The sequence below is a fragment of the Anopheles moucheti genome, chromosome 2 (assembly GCF_943734755.1).
Source record: "Anopheles moucheti chromosome 2, idAnoMoucSN_F20_07, whole genome shotgun sequence".
Lineage (NCBI taxonomy): Eukaryota > Metazoa > Arthropoda > Insecta > Diptera > Culicidae > Anopheles > Anopheles moucheti.
Genome location: NC_069140.1, coordinates 51,196,358 through 51,215,189, shown reverse-complemented (window position 1 = coordinate 51,215,189; position 18,832 = coordinate 51,196,358). Strand labels below are relative to the sequence as shown.

At 47.5% G+C, this 18,832-nt stretch overlaps 1 protein-coding gene across 2 annotated transcripts; it reads right to left on the bottom strand.

Moving 5' to 3' along the window:
• Positions 1-100: 100 nt before the first annotated feature.
• On the bottom strand, positions 101-17,405 carry LOC128299789 (neprilysin-2). Of its 2 annotated transcripts, none has more exons than XM_053035870.1 (7): positions 16,969-17,405; positions 4,007-4,137; positions 3,136-3,276; positions 2,824-3,069; positions 2,529-2,743; positions 1,488-2,457; positions 101-1,426 (listed from the first exon to the last, which is right to left on the bottom strand). In XM_053035870.1, exons 1-7 carry the CDS (start codon positions 16,998-17,000, stop codon positions 837-839), a joined length of 2,325 nt encoding a protein of 774 aa, XP_052891830.1. In that variant the 5' UTR covers positions 17,001-17,405; the 3' UTR covers positions 101-836. The 2 variants fall into 2 exon arrangements, with proteins under 2 accessions (XP_052891830.1, XP_052891829.1); XM_053035869.1 differs by lacking the exon at positions 16,969-17,405 and adding an exon at positions 5,150-5,238.
• Between the last annotated feature and the right edge of the window lie 1,427 nt (positions 17,406-18,832).

Here is an 18,832-nt window from a genome sequence, read left to right as displayed (position 1 = left end):
AAGATACGTTCGGTGTGATGGTTGTTATGCGAAAGAAAGCTTGCTGATTTCTCGATCGATGCCCGACTCATATCACAAGTCCAGATTTTGTTGTACAAAACATTCGTTTATTTGTATTTATGACACTGTAATATCATAAAGCAATATTTGTTTGTTGATAAAATGAAAGAACCCACGGTTCATTGTATGAGAATCTTTCATAAAGTTTGTATAATCTACTTAAACATAGCAAAGAGAAGAAAAGTAAGGACTCGATCGCGCGGAACTCTGTTTTCCCGTTCATAAGCAAACTCCTGCTACCCAGATTCTTGACAAAACTTACTGATAACAATACCTGCCGGTAGATTTGTTGTGGGCTCGTCATTTCGTAACGAAACGTTGCGAATATGAAAAGGAATTTAAATTAATTTGTAGCTTTCCCGTGTGAATGACCCATCGGAAAAAGGTAATGCGTTAACCCATGCGTTGTCCGCTAAACCCATGCAAATTTCATCTACGATAACATCAAGTTCGTTTAGGCATCACCACACTGTCTAAAAACGGTTGAAGATTATTTGCTTCTCTTGCAACAAAAAAGGATATACATATATAATAGTAAACCAGCGAGAAACACCCCGAAACAATTGGGATATCTCTGCATTCGGCTGTAAGTCGCGTTCGTTCGACCGGAACGTGCGTCCTGTGCTGCTGTAGACAGCGCAAAACAGTCGACTAAATAAATTAAGTAACGAATCCGAAGGTCTTCTCCTATTTTGCGGCTTCTGTCTCGGGTTACTCGGCACCACTTCGACCGGGCAACAAGGCCGGTTCGGTTTGCTCGTCGCTCTCCCTGCGCCCTACCACACTTCACACTTGTGCTCCGGGTTCATGGGAGAACCGGCGGGGCAGTTGAAGTCCTTTGCAAACTCATGCATATTACTCATCGGACCAAGCACGCGGAACTGTCCGGGCGAATGAACACCCGTGGTGATGCGCATTTTCATCGTCTCGGGACGGTATACCGAGCACCAGGTCTGTGCGGCCGACAGCCAGAACATCTGTTCCGGGCTAAGGTTTAGCCCCGGAAGGCGTGGTTCGGGTCCGTGCTTTTCGGCCCACTTGCGGTACGCGTAGTACGCCTCCTTGATGCCACCGTTGTCCGCAATGTTCTCGCCCTGCGTGTTGATACCGTTCAGATTGAGCTTCACGTTCGGTTCCGTGTAGTTGCCATACTGCTCGATGATGCAGCGAGCCTTCTCCAGATATGCTTTCTTGGTGTCCGATTGCCACCAGTCGACCAAATTGCCGTTCTTGTCGAACTGTCTACCTTGGTCGTCGAAGCCGTGGGTGATCTCGTGACCGATGACGAAACCGATCGCACCATAGTTCATGTACTTCGGACGATCGTAGGAGAAGAACTGACCCTGCAGAATACCAGCCGGGAACTCTGTAAATAGGAAACCTTCGATCAGCAGATGGCCTACCGAATTGTGGAATGTCGCACTTACGTATGCTGTTCTCGATCGATGAGTAGAAAGCGTTGACGATCGCTGGTCTGGAGTGCGTGATCCAATCGGTTTTGTTGACCGGGATGCGTAGCTTCTTGAACGCTTTTGTCGTACCAAATTTGTTCATATACAGGATAGTGTTCAGATAGGTGCTGTCCGGCTGGAACTCTAAATCCTTGTAGTACTCGGCAATCTTCGCATTGTCCATTAGTTCATCCGGATAGCCGATGTGGGTGGCCATGGTCGAAACCTTCTCCAGCGCTGACACACGCGTTACCTCATCCATCCAATCGACCTTTTTCAGAATATCGACGAACACACTCTTGATGTCGTTTACCATATCCAGTGCGGCGCGCTTCGAATCCTCGCGGAAGTACTTCCGGATGTACAGTGCACCGACCGAAATCGGTAAGCTGCCGGAGGTGATGTCAACACATTCCTTCCATCGCGGTTCCTGCTCTTGCTTACCGCTCAGCGCGGTACTGTACTGCAGCTGACGTTTACGGAGCTTCTCCGTCAGGAAGAAGGACGAGAATCCACTGATACGCCACATCACGTAGTTAGCCATCACGCGCTTTGGTGTGTTCTGCAGCAATGGACCCAGCTCTTCCATAAACGTGGGTACACTGACAATGATCACTTCTTCCTCACCAATCACAATGCCGGTATCCTTCAGGATGGCGTTAAAGTAATCCAACCAATCGGTGTACGGATAGCGATGCTGGAACTCTTTCACCGTCATAGGATTGTAGAGAGCGGTAGCGTTACGGCGCTTTTCATTTGGCAGTGAAATGTTCGCCAATGCCATTTCAAAGTTGAGCGAATCCATCAATTCCCGCTTGGCGCGCTCTTCATCCGCACCAAACAGTACGGCCATATCGACCATGTAGTTGTAGTAGGCGGACACAATTGGATTTTCCATGCCCTTCACGAGATACTCTCGGCTAATGCCTAGCGAGGCTTGATCAGTCTGGGAAGGAGGACCAAGAAAGCGAATGTTAGCCAGCGCATTCATGGCTTGATTCCGGGATTTAAACTTACATCAATGATACGGCGGGTTGAATTCTTCAAATCGCTTCCGATGGAGAAATCGAAGAAGTAATCCGTACTGTAACCATTGTTTCGGAAATCCTTCACCGACTTTACCCACGACCACGACGAATTCAGATCCCAGCTGTCTCCCTTCAGTACGGGCCATCCTCCGAGCACATCCAGTATGTCCAACAGTGGCTTAATTCCCTTCTCCTCGATACGGGCTGTGTGAAATGAATTCCATCATCTGTTAGACACTGTTTCGAGACACATCAAGTCGAAGGAGTGATTGTCCTCTACTTACTCTTGTTCATGCACAGCTTGTACAGGTTCTTGGCGAGCTTGAACGGTGTCGCCTCACTATCGGAGATATCCTCGCTGACCAGTGAGCGGAGCTGTTGCTGAAGACGATCCCCAATCACGGAGAACGTGTTCACCGAAACCTTCTCGTCCGGGATGGTCGTTTCTTTGACAAACTTACCACAGGCGTAGTTGTAGAAATCGTCGCACGGTTCCACCTCCTGGTCCATCTGATCGAGCGCCTTCGAAGCTGTTCACGTAGGAATGGAAACGTTTACCAAACGCATTTTCTACAGTGCCCCGTGTCAATACTAACCAGAATGGATGCATCCTGGCGTGAGGCAAATATCTTCCGCACTCTTTTCAGCCACACCGTTGTAGGAGTTGGGATGCTTGGACAGGGCTTTGCCACGTCTGCCGGAGGTCAAGGGTTGAGCTGACGTTGAACTACTTTCACCTGCGAGAAAGCGAGAGAAAATTAGTGTATATCACACAAACAGAACCAACGTACGGCCGACGGATGGAATCTGTAAAAGGGATACATATTTGCAAACCATTTGCACACGCCGTTAAATGATCTTTTCAACCCGGAAGTGCTAATGAGCGAGCGTCACAGAACACGCGCGCAAGTGCGATCACCACGTTAAGGCTGATTGCGGTAGTCAAACAAACACCGAAATCGCACGTACCGGTTGGGACAGGACAATAAACCACCAACTGTATGTGCGCGGAAAACGATTAACCTCAAAACCTTAATATGGCGATGTCGCAGATTGCTGTGCGCTGTTTTTGGGGAGAGTGATCTTTTATTTGGAGAACCACAAAGGAGATGTCCAATTTGTGACTTTTCTGTAGTTACTTTCTTATGTTACGGACAGACATATCTGAGGTCTGAGTCATTCTATGGCAAACAGTGCCCTGACGGGGAGTTTCCAGTGTATAATTAATGTAAACTAATTAGGATCAATACATTGTGTCAAGATGACACACTTTGCAACTAACGCAATGACACACCTCTATTTGGTCTATGTTGTTTCTCCACGTTGAAGTTTTACTACTGTAGACGCTCAATGGTAAGAGATAAAAGTGCCGTCGAAGTGTAACTACAAGTTTCAGGTGAATGCCTCATCGGTAGCGATCGTAATTCTCTACATATTGTACGGTTATGGTCTTTCGACATTACTTACTTTGAATTCGGTCCGTCAGCACAACGGTGAGCAGCGATATGATCAACGCCACTACGGCTACTCCACACACGACGCTGATAAGCGTAAGAACCTTTTCCAGCGCGGTTCGGCGACGCCACCAGCTAGGATTTCTGAGAAGAAAGCAATGGGAGACGTGTGTGAGACACATACTACCTACACTGGTCGGAAGGGTCTCATGAAGCGTTGAACAAGATTCGGCAACCAAGGCCTGCTGCTGCAGCTGTTCTTCTGGGTGTCTTATCGCGCATGGCCTGCCTAAAATACACCACAAGCAACGTTGTCGGGTGATACAAATGAATGGGCGGCAGTAATTATGATACACCAGGCTGACCTTTGCTGATGTACTACCACCGCACCAGCACAACGCACAAAACACAACTTGTGTGCGTGTTTTTTGTTGTTGTTGTTATATTTCTCTTACGCTTACTGTAGAACAGTTGTTTTTATGCTGACAGACGACGACTTAAAAATGGAAAGTCTTCCGCATGTACTTCACGCGTTGTTCTGAGGTGTTGCCATACACGCACCCCCCGGGGTCAGCAGGAGTCAGCATTCTTAGTGTGGAATTTTGATGCGCATATTACAGGCAGTGTAAATAGCATCGTCCTCATTGTACCAAGCAACGCCGGAGATGTAGCAAACCTTCTGTAACACCCTGCAGTTCTGCTCGCGAAGGTCACGGAAGACGCGACAAACGTGTGTGATTGCGTTTTGTTTCATTTGGTCGGTTTTCTTTTTATCCTGATACCACCAAGCACAAATGGAAGAAAATTGGTCAGCATTTCGTGTCTGTAGCATGGCAAAATTTGTTTAACAATCGAGAAAAACAAACATTCCCTTTCCCTTACCACTCGCATCTCGCTGGCTACCTTCTTGAAGAATTTCCCAGTGTTACTGGCCACCATCACCTCAAAGGCCGTGGTCGTACACCCGGTGTCAGCGTTGTCGTTTTAGTTTTGAAAACAATTCTATGTCGTCAAAAAACGATCGCTACATTTGAGTGGGCCGAGCCCACCTGTTAGCGTAGTTCGTACGGACGCTTCCCGTGCATTCCCGTTGCGGATGTTTTGGAAATACGCCTACTACTCGAAGCATTCCTCCAGTCTGCCATATGTAACTTACTTGCCGCTGAACCGCTCGTAACTGATCGGGACGTCGTCCGGGTCGAAAATAGAGTTGCGCGCCCGGCGCAGTTCCTCGAGTACCATCATGTGCTGTGTGTTTTGCAGTTGCCTAACCCACGGTTGATCAGCACGCGAAAATGTGCTGGGCCAGACGTAGCGGTGTATAGTACAAACGTTTTTTTTTTCTTTTGAGGGAGAATTCTTTTCGTATACTATTAATATTCTTTCCGGTCCGTTTCTGTTCGACGCACGATCAAATGAAAGAGAGTGCAACAAAAATTCAACGATCACGATTGATCACAAACGAGTGAAAATTCATGCCGAAAGCGATTCCTTATGGCTCCACGGTCACAAAACAGTGGGATCCCAGTCACGGCACCAAGCAACACCTCAGAACGTGGCCGTTCTTTCTGCAGCAAAGGTTTGCATGTAACAAAAAGAACAGCAGAAAAAGCCACTCTGCGGCACCACGGAACAGGTTTTTGGCATCAATCAGTGCCAATTGATGGGGGTACGGGGCAGAAAATAACATAAAACTACGTGAAACACACACCTTCACGGTATAACGGTGCCCGGAAGAGAAAGAATCAAGCGCAGAGCACTCGGAAGAAGCGGCTGACCCACAAAGTAAAAAGTGCTGAAGTTCTGTACCGTGAAGCGCCGTCCGAGGATTTCGGATGCCTCCTTTGCATGTTTCGACCCGAAATGGCTCACAAATGTCATTTCTCGGAACCTTTCTCCTTTCCCCATTTTTGTTTTTCTGCATGATTGCACACTGAAGCTTGAAAGTTTGGTGAAATTGGACCGAATGGTCCAACCCGGCCAGCCAATCCTGGGGTGTTTCAAAATTTGCCCGGAGGGTGCCCAGAATCTCTCCCGGCAGAAGAAATCCGTTACTTTAACAACCCCTGTTTTGGACGATCGTAAAAGACGGTATGTTGACCGCTCGAAGGAGCGTGTAGATTAAATCAACGGAAAACCCGCCGCACAGCGACGACAGAGAACGCGTATTTCAGGATGTTATTAAAACCATCGCATAACAGTACCGTCGGTGGCCACTTTGGTGCATCAATTTTTATTAATTTGCCCCGGCAATCTATTTGGCGGAAGCAAAGCCAAAAGTAATTACCATTCGGGCAGAGCCCTAAGTCATATCGCGCCGTCCACACTGATTAAGCGGAGAGGCGAAATCGATAAACACCGTGCACGGCACTTGTCGTGGCGTAATAGAAAACAGCGCGAAACTGCACACACCGATATGCAGCGGATGCTGTGGTGGCAAGTGGCGCGAGTTCGTCGCATGTGCACTCGTTTAAGTGGAGGGCAGGAACTCGAAGCGATTCAAGCACTATTATAAGCTGCTGTATGTGCGAGTGTGTGTGGGGACAGTGGACTTAGTGGACGAAGCTTTGCTGTGTGTTTACACTGTCGGTACTGGGATGCGCACTAGCGAAACCGATTAGGACAAAATGGGGAAGTTAGGTGGATAGTAAATAAAAGAACTATTTGTAGTGCATAGAAACTAACTATAATTTGCAAATGAAAGCACACGAGTGCGTGTCCAGCCAATGTTTGGCTGAACGGTGCTCTGACCCTCTGTACAGCAAAAAAAGGTGTCATTAAGGTCGTCACACCTGACCACGATCAAGTGCGCGTTCTCGTGATTTTGGTGCCTAGAGTGCCCACGCGACAAATTACTTCGATAGGCGTCGAAAATGGTCAGCCGAGCGAGACGTTAATAATTTCGGTGTTATCTAGTGCGTACCATTTTCATTGTATGATGACCACCGGTAACAATGCCGTGTTATTGCGATTACCAAAACTTGAGTGAACAATTCTAAAACAGGGAACCATGGCTCATCGATGGTTTAGTCCAATTTATGTAATATTTCACCACCAACCGTTTGGGGTTGTGTGTGATGGGTTGCGATACTATCGGTCCGCGCAGATACCCAGCTAGCAGCTGTCCCCCGGTCTGTCCGATCGTATCTGACCAGTTCCGCAAATGGTTACGCAAGTCGCTTCGCGTTCGAAACATATTTTCATCCACGATTATGGCAGACCATGGCAGACCCCCCCCCCCCCCTCCGGGGCGAACCGGTTGCACGAATGATGATGGCAAAGAAGCCATGACAATGATCGACCTGCTGGCACAAAGCATATGCCCCTCGGACTCACGGACGATTACGATCGATCGCTTTCGATCGGCAATAGTGAGGAAAATGGTTTGATTTCCGAAAAGAAACGTAAAACTATTATACACACACCCGCAAACGGTTGTGGTGGCATTGACACGGGTGGCATGCCCACTCTGCATAACACGTCTTCGGCACCCATAAGTGTCCGGTTTCCGACCGGTGACCGTTGATGGCACGGCACAACCCTTACAAGGAAGTGGTGTAAAAGAAATTCACGCAACATGGTTGAAAATTTGCTAGACACTGGACGAACGAACGTTGTCGCTAATGTCATCGGACTCAATGCCCGAACATGTGGGAGAGGGGGTGGTGGGGGGGGGGGAGTCAGGAAATATTTTCTCTTCCATTTCCAACCGATTGGGGCTTTCGAGTCGTACAACCCCACTACATAAGCCTCCCATTACATCGTGGGGTCAAACATTCCCATCACTTCCACCTTCATTGAGTGTGACGCTAATGGGCCTTTGGGGGGGTGGTTGTATCCGGGGGGTTGATGTTTAGTTTCCGATCACAGCTGGCTTCCGCCACAGGCAACAGTTCGCAACAGATTGAACAGGCAGGATTGAACCTTCCCCGACCCGTACGCTGGCAGCATTTTTACGATTATTGATAATTATTATTATGGGTGCCTCACTGCCGGTGTCCGCACACAATGACGCCACGGCCAGCGACGCGAGCGCTAACCCTTGACCGGGAGACCGCATTTTGTCTTGAGTGAAAATCACCAGGGACAAACGCGTTCATTTGCTTCGGGCCTGGGCCGCATCTTTGTAACTGGTACGAGATTTATTGTCGTTTGTAATGCACTTTGCTAATTGAATGTGTTGCCCTTCCAGCAGTGGTTGGAACTTTCGATTAATTGTGTGTGTGTGTGTGTGAACATTCTCAACAACGTGCTTGGAGTGGGCACAAGCAAGCAGTCAAGTGGTGGACATTATGGGAGTTGCAACCCGTGACGTCTTCATGCCCTGACGCGGCACTTGATGGCTGCGAAGCACCTTGGCCCTGCCCGTTTCGCTACGCTCAAAGGTTGTCACGCTGCACGGTTGCACTGGCCGTAAGGTTATCGGTGCAATTTGTACCATTTGGCAGTCGGACGGCATACACGCTTTCGGACCTGACGTCGTGTTGTCAGTGCCTTCCGCTTGTACGAACTGTCCACAGGTCCATCGAAGATCGACCTTATGATGATTGAGGCAATGATTTATACAACAAACCACCGGTTCACTTTCCACCAAAGTGAGGAGGCCAACAACCAATGTGCCCCGGCACGACACGAATCGATGTGTTTGCAATGCAAACGACGTACAAACACCCGCACCACTGCAAAGACCCCATTCACACACCCGAGGACCTAGACGACCGTGACGAACGGATGGATATTGAGCGCACGATTGCTAAATTCTCACGTGCAACAAATTGATCGACTAATTTCGCGCGCTTTTTTTGGACGATCGATATTCGCTGGCCGCACGAGTTTGGCCAACAACTACACCGTGGCGCATCAGATTTTGCACTGCCATGATGGATTGAAAACCAACCGCCAATGCATCTGCTGCTCCGTCAGGCGTACGGAGAGACCCCCATTTTTAGAAGGCAAACGTAAGTGCTCAAACATGGCAACAAGCTGCTGATATAGATAAGAACCGCTCGTATCGCAGCGCACTTTTTTGCCTGTGTTAGACTGGCAAGATTGTTCCTGCCTGCGTGCGCTTGGATGTCACACATGGCAGAACGTGGGCTATATGGCTGTGGTGAGATTGTGAGCGCAGCTAGTAGAGTTGCACTGCCTTGAACTTGATGCGCCACAAGGGACACAATGCCGTACGCGGATTTGACAACTTATCTGCTTGGCCGGGGCCAAACGGAGGCTGGTAATTGGGCACCGATGTGGACGGGTCCGCTACTTCTATGTGTGAGACATGCGGTTAGAGTTACAACAGGCTCAGTAAATGCTACAATTAGGACGTTGTCGCTTTGGCAATACCTAGAACCCTATCACGTTTCGCTCTAACGAAGCGCGCGCAGAGGGATCTATTGCGTCAACCGGGGACAGTAAATAGAAGCAGACAGTACGTCGAATGACAGCAAATTTTGCGGTGAACTTTTTGACGATGGCGATGAGGATCACTGCAATGCAATGGTTGATCAAGTGGAGAAGATCACATTTTTGAATGGTGAGCTAATCCCTAAACTCTTCAACTCCTGCAAGGTCAAGTTGATGTGTGCTGCGGTCGTCTATATTCAGTATACTGTGTGGTGTGTGGGGCTTCCATCCATTGCAAAAAAAGCTTCAGACAGACAAACAGACTTGCAAACGTGACTAGCTTTATTACCTCATACCGTTCCTGGATAATCCTATTTTCCGTGGACCGCGTGGGCCTTAAGAACCGTGCACTAGAAGCGGTCAGTAATAGTGTTGTGTTTGAAAAATCTTTTGAATCTGTTGAGAGGAGTCATTCACATGAATCTTTAATGAGGAATCGTTCTAATCAGGAAACGACTCTCAAAAGAATACTGATTCCTCAGAGCTCAGAGCAGTGGAGGATCAAGCCCCTTAAGACCTTAAGGAATCTGGCAGGTTAGGACCCCTTTTTTGGAGGGAGCAGGGGGATGGAGGTTGGGGTCAGGTCATAAATCTTGAAGATTTACTAATCTTTCAAATAGAGATTTCATTCAGTTAAAAGATTCATGAAGAGTCATGAATCAGGATCAGATTCACCTAGCACTAGTAAGTACCTTGCACTAGAAGCGATCAGTAGCCTTGAAAGTCCATGTTGTTGTCCCTTGTTAGGTTGCAAAATGATGGGTATGATGTTTCACTGTACAGCAGGTAGTGCCTGTCCAGCATTTTAAACCCTTATGGCACAAGGAACTAAACGGTAATGACACTCGATGTTATGAAGTCACCGCGCAGGTCAGCAAAAAAAAACCTCCAATCCGTAAACCACCAAGTGCGTACCAAACAATCTCTCACTCTCTTCCTTGTTCTGGCCTCCCACCGTTCGGAGGTGTTTATTTTGTTCTAAAGAGTAAACAGAATTACGAAACAGCTTAGAATGCAGGGCAGACATTTTATTGTGCGGACCTTCAAGGTGAGCGGACCTTGCGAGAGTCGCATCAAAAATGCAAACCCGAAGGATAATCAACCGGCGTATATATTGTATTTGTCCTTGCCCCCCCGGATACCGTGTTGCTTCCCGTCCATCCACCCTGTGCCAGCGGAACCTTGTGTGGTTTATTATGCATTCCAAAGAGGACACCACGCGCTGTATTTTGCGATTGTTAGCACCGTGTACTCACTGTCACTCACAAGGGTGTTCAGGGGTAACTTTCATTGTAAAGTCAGCGAGACTCATCGCGTGAACGCACCTCAGACGGCACCGCCCGGACGGACGTGTGTCAAGGAGTGGTTCACCGTTCACCGTGTGACTTTAATGGGTTTTGTTTGCAATGTTCTACCATACATCTAATGATACTAATCCACGCTTCAATCTGCGTTGCGTGCGTACATCCTGCTCGCATTCCCGGCGGGAATCTCCCCGGGCAAGTGTACGTACGTACGGAATGGCAAAGGGGATGTTGTTGGCGATGTTGGAGGTTCGATTGAGCCCGCACTGTGATAGCGATTTGATCTCCGAAGTTCCCGGTTTGGCCATTTCCGGTAAAGATACTGCTGCCGCATGTTCGAAATGGGGCAGGACGACCAGCCCTGTTATGGGCTGGTGGCATGCAAGCGACCCATTTGGAAGTCCACGGCGGCGTGTTTGGGACGGTCTGTGCGGGGTCTGTGCACAATTTACAGCACCGGAATGCATTCCACATATCGGGGATAGTGGGCCTTGTCACGCATTTGGGTTGGGGGTTTTGGTAACGCGATACGAAGCGCCGCTGGTACGCAGAAGGCAAAGAAATTCGGATCGCGCAACATAGCTAGCGTCGATGATGCTTTTAAGTGTTGCTTCCCCGAGCTGTGCGGTGTGGGTGTGTATCGTAAATAGCAACAGGAAGAATGTGCCACTCCTGATTAAAGTAAGACATTAGCAAAGAGACAAGGTGTGTTATCTTTGGAGAACGAAAAAATAGAAGCATTTTCCAATGACTGTAACTGCCCGAACCCGAACGATATTCTGCTAGCTCTGTCATATGTAGGTCGACAGCAGATTGGTGCTGGTGAATGTACGCTACTTACGCGAAGACCCTGTTTAGACACAGGAGGAGTTTTCCCTCCGGACCACCCACACCATCATGTCGCATGCGTTAGAATTTTGTATTAACAGCTTGCGTTCAAGATGTGCCATCGTACGTTTAAAGAAAACATACAAAATCCGATGGATGCTCCGGGCACGATGGATCTCGTGCGCAACGGGTTAAGGGGCAATGTTTGCACCGCATAAACACATCATCTGTACGGTGACATTTTTTTCCCTACCGAATCCGAATAGATTAATCATTTCCTCAATCAATCATCGAAAGGACCTACTTGTTACATGCTGTGTCTCCGTACGCGAGGGTTCAGTGTTTGCGGTGTTCCGCTTCCGGCAGCAAAGCTTTCCCGCTGGTGCTGTTGACGAACCGCGGGCAGGGTCCGGTCAGTTGACCGTGGTGCCCGCACGGGTGGCACTTGGAAGGGTTCCGAACACACAAACCGAAACCGAGCGCGGGAAAAACTTTCCACTGGTGCCGGTTAACACGTTTTGAACCAATACTTAAATTCAATATTTATTATTTCCGCCATCCATCACCGGCAGGGAAAGGAGACAGTCACAGCATCCGTTTCCGATCGAACGTTGGTTGGTTGCTGAAGTGTCTCCGAAATTTGCTTGTGCAGTATTCTGCTGTTTGAATGCCGTTCGGCTCCCATCCACCGGGCAAAGCAAACCGTCGAGTGAGCTTTAACCTTCGCACAGGGTAAAAGCGGGGTAATTCTATTCTGAAATGAAGTTTCATCTCAACTCCGGTTGAGAGCATTTTTCGCAACTCATGCCCCCACCGTCGACCTTCCGAATGCCGAACAACCGCAAAAACCGATTGCCAACGATCAATCTCCAGTTGTTCCAGCACATCAAAGCGCTGGCGGCTAATGAACAGCGTTGCGGCTTATTAATACGCAACCGAGCGCTCGTTTCACCGGTTGCTTTTGGGTGATGATGGGTCAGCGATGATTAAAACCTTCAAAAAAAAAAAACTGCGCCATCAACGAGACGGGTTGTCCCGCAAACAAAATAAAAAGAAGCAAAGTGCAGAAAATATATGATCATAAAAGTTGCTTAATTGTCGTTTGAATTAACGTTGGCTAAAGCGTATTCTTCGCCGGCGTGTATGACAGTACCAAATGGTCGGCGAAAATTGTTTGAAAATGTTGCTCGATCATGGTTACAGAAAACTTCCACCCAAACGGTAGAAAGAAACGATCTCGGACTAGCGAGAGTTTCATTTAGTGTGACCTCTAGCGGTGGTCGTCTAAAGCAGGTAGAGGCAGGTTTCCAACTGAGCTGAGCTGAGCCTTCAGGCACCTCGAAGGTTTATGGCCCAATTGATATGGTAATGATTAAGAGCGAAGAACGAAGTACCGTTGATCGTATTGCGTGTGATCGTGACGATGCTCTGGCAAAACTCGCTTTCGAACCAACTGCTGCTGTAAGAGTGTTATCCACCATGGGAGTTGTAGTTCAACGTACGATAAACAGAAACACGGTGTCCGGGAGAAAGGTGCCGTTGATGTGACGTTATCCATGATTCCCTTTTTAAAGGTGTCTAACCGCCTCGCACACCCGGTTCTCCACTCCAACAGTGCAACAACCTGCCGATGGAGTTCCGGTGCTATTTGTTACAATTGTTACCTGAATTGTGTGCAGTTTCGCACGGGACATCCCCAGTGCCATTGTGCGTACGGTTGCAACTGAGAAAATTCAACAATGACTCACCGAGCAGATGCACCGATCAAATCTACTACGGCATAGCGGCACAATCCCCATGGAGACTGCTGTTGGCTTGTGATCTAACACACAAAACAGCCGTGATGGTGTAATACAATTGTAAGATGCAACTGTTTTTTTGTTCACAAATGAACCCAAAATAACATTCCACTGGCGCTGTGGTTGACTTTCGAATGCGTCTTGTAATAGAGTGGTGTTTTGATCTTAACCGCGTTTGATGAGCATTTCCCAGGCCTTCAATTTTGAATGCACAAACTCATCACGGTGCAAGCTCTTCCGGGACGGCACTTACTTCCGCTGGTCGTCCGATCAATAATAACAGCACACCTCGGGAGGCTCCCATCTCCGTATCCGTTTCTTCAAGCGAAACCGTAATTTCGGCCCGGGAATTGCATAATATCTCGACGCTTTTAATAACGTAATGAAATGAACAGTGCACAGTGCTTCACGCCTCGCACAAGACAAATGGTTTTTGAAAGCTTGGCGAGGTACATTATAAACGTGAGAATGTAGATTTGAAAAGCTGGAGGCATTTTGTCTCTGCTCGTCACTAGTTTTGTTATTTCATTAAAAAAAACCGTTTCGATAAATTTCGACACGCCGGTCCAAATGTGTCGGCCGGCAGCACGAACTCAGGTCACCTGCGAGTACAGTGTGCGGGGAAAAACCAGACTTTCCTCACCGAGCTTAGAAACCGGTCTGCGTACGAATGTTGAATTTCATCTCGATTTGGTGTAGTTCAGTAGCTTGACTTTGTCGGACGCATGTCTCCTGGCTTCTATCACAACACCATCCTTTAATCATGGACCGGTGCACGCCTAGTACTACTCGTCCACCCCAGCCTCGTCATCCACGAATATATTCTAGCCTTCTTCTGTTTGAGGATCACGATGGCATGCCGGAGTTGTGTCAACATGTGCATTCGACGTTTGTTTCACCTCACCTTGACCATATAGGTCGTCGGTGCCGTATGCAGCAGAAGCTGCGGACAGTGCGACATGTGTGTTGAAGCCGGTTGTACTCACTATCCAAACGGACGGCCCCTTTGGGGTGCTGATTTTGCTAGGGAAACGATTAGCAAACGAATAAATATGGTCGCCGATGGGCTGATGATCATCGTTTTGCGCAGTTCGTGGAATTCGGAATAATATTACTGGGATGATTTATGTAGATTGCTAACTGAAATAGAATGTTGTATCCCGATGGAAGGGATAGTGAGGCCCCAGGAGAGATTAAATGTACGATATTCTTGAAAGAACCTATCATTTTACATTCATATTTATTAAGAAGACTCATTTAGAGTGATACAACTTATATAAATAGCGATACTTTCTTGAATTATGCATTTGTGACGTTTCCTTTTTTTAAATCCTAATACAAAAATTTCCAATTTTTCCCATCTTTCCAATCCAATTTTTCAGACATCTTCAATATAGTTGTCCATAACATCATGAGTCTGTATTTCCTTCAGTGATATTGTATCAATCAGTTAACTGAATTTATTTCAGGTTACAAGTCTTGTCTGTGATACTGATTTTGGAGGACCTTACTATACTAAACTGCTCGTCGTTCAGATGTTTGTGGTTGACAAAATGTATTTAGATCCTCGAAGCTAATAGCTATTAGCTTGGTGGTGGGATGAAAAGAGATGATGATAAACGATTTAAGCATAACTGTTAACACCTGTTCAATCAGGTAACCAATTAACTGGAATACTGGCACTAGCAAAGCTGCGAAGACAATCACCTTTTAGCTGTTGGAAGATAAAACTCCTTATTTACGCCGCTTTAAGTTACACTTGGACGAAGTGTTCGTTGGTGTGATCCTATGCGTAACAAACCCGTTCGTTTCATGGCGAAACCCCAGTCATTAAAGGTGAGTCATACGACAGGAGGTACAACAGAGCAGTGCCCTGCGTTTAACTCAAAGGTTTACGAAGATGTACATCAATGTAAATCTGGTTGGAATCTATCGATGACCGTGTCGTGTGCATATGGCAGGAACATACTGAAATAATTGGTACCACCTTTTACAGCACAGCTGGTCAGCAGACCGTTTTCAGACCACAACCTGCCAGCATCGGACCTGTTGCAAGTTTACCGACGCAACTCCTCAGGAAAAGTGGAGAGAAGACGTATCGAGAAGTCGAGCTCATTTAAGATTCAACGTTTGGTTCATCCCTCAAAGGTTAAAAAACCGGTTGCTGGAGGGCAATACTGTTGACCGCGGAGGGCAATAACAAAACGAAGACGCACTCGGCCAGCCGTCTCCGTCGACCACTGAGCTGAGAGTGTGAGCAAATCATTCGAAAAAAATAGTTGTTACCTCACCGATTTTGACGAAATTTCTCCGGTGGCCAAGTTATGCCTGGACATATTCATTCTTTATCAGCACAACAACCTCAAGAGGTCTAAATACCTGTCATTTCTGGCTTTCTTTGACGTTATTTAATCGTAATCAGGAATAGCCACCAGTACTGTGTACGAAGGATTGATTCGTATGGGATTTTGGACCGGTCCTGTCGTATGAGGACCAACGCCGATACCGATACACCACAGGGCTGCCCAACATATTGGATATATAAGTTGGCCAATAAATTAGGTACTTGCCGTTACCAAGTCACACTATCAAGTATTACTTAGTGCCGCTAAATAGTTTACATCTTAACACACAGCAGATCCAAACTTAACAGCGCAGAATTGCCATTTTAGCCAACAACAAACCAACAATAAGAACCATATTTGAGTTTTCTATTTGATGACACGCAGTAAAACATTTCTTTTCGCGCCAATAAATGGCGGAACAGTTTCTCCATCCGGCGATCACAGCAAAACTAGCGACATTGGCCACCGGAGCAGCAGTGTACTTTATCGTTAATCGTTAGTCGTTGCACACGGTACAATAAAAAACCGTGTCAAGTAAACTAACGCAGACCGCGGACTTCCCGTACCAGTGAAAGCTTTTTTTTTCATCCATCACGCGTGTTTCGTAATAGCACGGCACAATTTGTACCGAATTCCACGCCACACGCGTGTCGATCGTGGCTTTTTGATTTGTGTAGTTTATCATTCCACACGCCCGCTGTTTAGACACAAAGTGTTTGCGTACAAGTGTGTTTGTTGGTTCCTTTGCAGTGGCGTATTTTTTTTATCTTCAGAGCTGCCGATTACTTTCACTGACGACGGTTAAAAAGTGTTCGGATATCGAGCAGTAAGTAGCCGGACAGTTCCGGGGCGGAAGGAATCGACTTTGCGCTTCCGTGCGCGAAGCAATGCGAATGGGCTGCCTTTCGGCAAGTTTCATGCTCGATGTATGGTGCAGTGCAGTATTATGCGCTTCGGTGTCTTTTTGCATCCAACATGCAACCTAATGGCCCATTGACGTGAAAGAACGGGGGAGGAGTGAGCGACTCGTCAAAGGAAAGCAAGCGACAAAGTCTTTACACCATGTCGGGAAGAAGTGTAGATATCCAATTGGTCCCAACAGGTGACCGGTTTACATTCGATTAGCATACTTTACACTCAACACACTATCACCTGTTTCTTTTCAGGTCAACTAAACACCGTCAGCCATAGCGCAACACATCAACGATCGGACATTTGTTATGAGAAATATGACACGCCGAAGGAGACCTAATTGCTAAGGAAGTTGTACAATGCGCTCAGTTTGGTGGTACGTACTTGATAACCGTCTGCATCGTATTGCTGGTCATTTGCGTTTGGGGTGTTGCTGCTGTGCTGCTACGACACCGATCGGTACCCGATCTTCACTTGTTCTTCCGTAGATCTCACTGCACGAATCACGACCACGTGAGCCAAGCGCACCAATTTATAGTCGGAAGTATGTGCGGGCACCCTGTACTGATAGTGCGTTCCGGTACTTTCCGGACCAGGGCTCTTCTGCACGACGGGATCTGTTCCAACCTGTATGGCCTTCACGCCCTATCACTCGCTAATGCCACCCGCTGGTCATCACCACGTAGCCTGGGCACAGTTGGGTGGTGCTGAAGATAGCTTTATTTTGGTGTCAATGCTGTTGTGCTATGCCGCGTCCAGCAGACCACAAAAGCTCAATTGCTTAAAGCTCCGAACCCCGAGGAGTTGGGGTATTGCGCGAATCGCACTCACGCAATGCTAATGGGCACCGCACGGTGGAAGAATTTTAAAAAAGTCTCACATGCACACAAACACACCCATACGCACATACACGCGCACGCACGCACAGATCCAATACACGGGCGTGTATGTTGCACAACGGAGAATGGGCGAAAGTACGACCGCTTCGCGAGGTCGCACTGCTTCGGAGGAACTGAAACGGTTCGTATGCCAGTTGCGTGCATTTATAGCATCGGGTGGAGTTCGCGCTACCACCCCCCCAGTCGCTGATGGTCGTTGTTGTTCCGTTCTCCCCGTTCCCGGCGTGGCCCGGTACTCGGTGTTTGGGGTTTGTTGGAGCGCTGTTGTTTGTTTGGTATGGTTTTGCTCTCCGTGGCCGTGAACACCGGTCGGTTTTCTTTGGCCGTACACGCTCTCCGTATGCTCTCGGGCCATTGAGATTAACTCTCGCTGGAGCTGCTGCGTACGTCTCGTGCGGTATCACGAACGATCCTCAATTTCCACCAATCTTTCTGGTGGAGGCAGTATTACAAGGGGGAAGATGATCTTCAAAGCTCTTTTGAGCGATCAGCAAAAAAAGTTCGGAAGTGTCCTGCTGTTGAATCGAACATTGCGTGCAAGCAGTCTTACTACATGTGGACGCATTATTTTTGGAAATCTGTTTATCACATACGTTATAAATAGTTGATCGGATAAGTATGAAGATAATGAAACATTGGCATTTGTGTTAGATTTATATTAAATTAAAGTAATATTTACAACGCAACAAAATAGCATAAAATTCCTTCGATTTAGCGAGCAGACCGTTAAACGGTGTAAACTAAAACAAAACTACAAGAAATGAAAAGAGGTCGGAACTTTCGTCCATTTTGTGCTGGACCGATCTGGTTCGATCTGGACTCAACGGCAAAGTCTTACCATCCCTAACCGATCTGCCACCATCTTCGTTCGATCCCATTAGTTGAAACGAGTTTGTTCATTTATATTCTTGCACCAGTTGTTGTGTTTTTTTCCCTCATCTCATCTCCATATATTGTTCGATAAATTGTTGTTTCATGATCAGCTGATAATTTCGCTAACGGAATTAAAACGAATCCCCGTTAGCCTTTCCCGTGCTGGTCTCGGCAAAAAGGACAACAGCGTATGATGACAATCGGTGCAGTCCCGGGGAATAGTTGGGCGGGATAATTTTCCACCACCAACAACCGGTCGGTGCTGCGCGGTTCTTGGCGAGCGTAATTATCAATGAAATAATTGGTGCACCGCATCGTTCCACTAATAGCTTCGAGTGGCCGTCTCGTTGCTAATGAGTAACTGTTGACCTATTCGGGAACTGGAAATGGTTCTACTGAACTTTTGCCGGTAGCGATACCGGTGCCAACGTGTCCACCAGGGTGACCGATCAAGCGTGCTGAGCTGTGCCATTGTT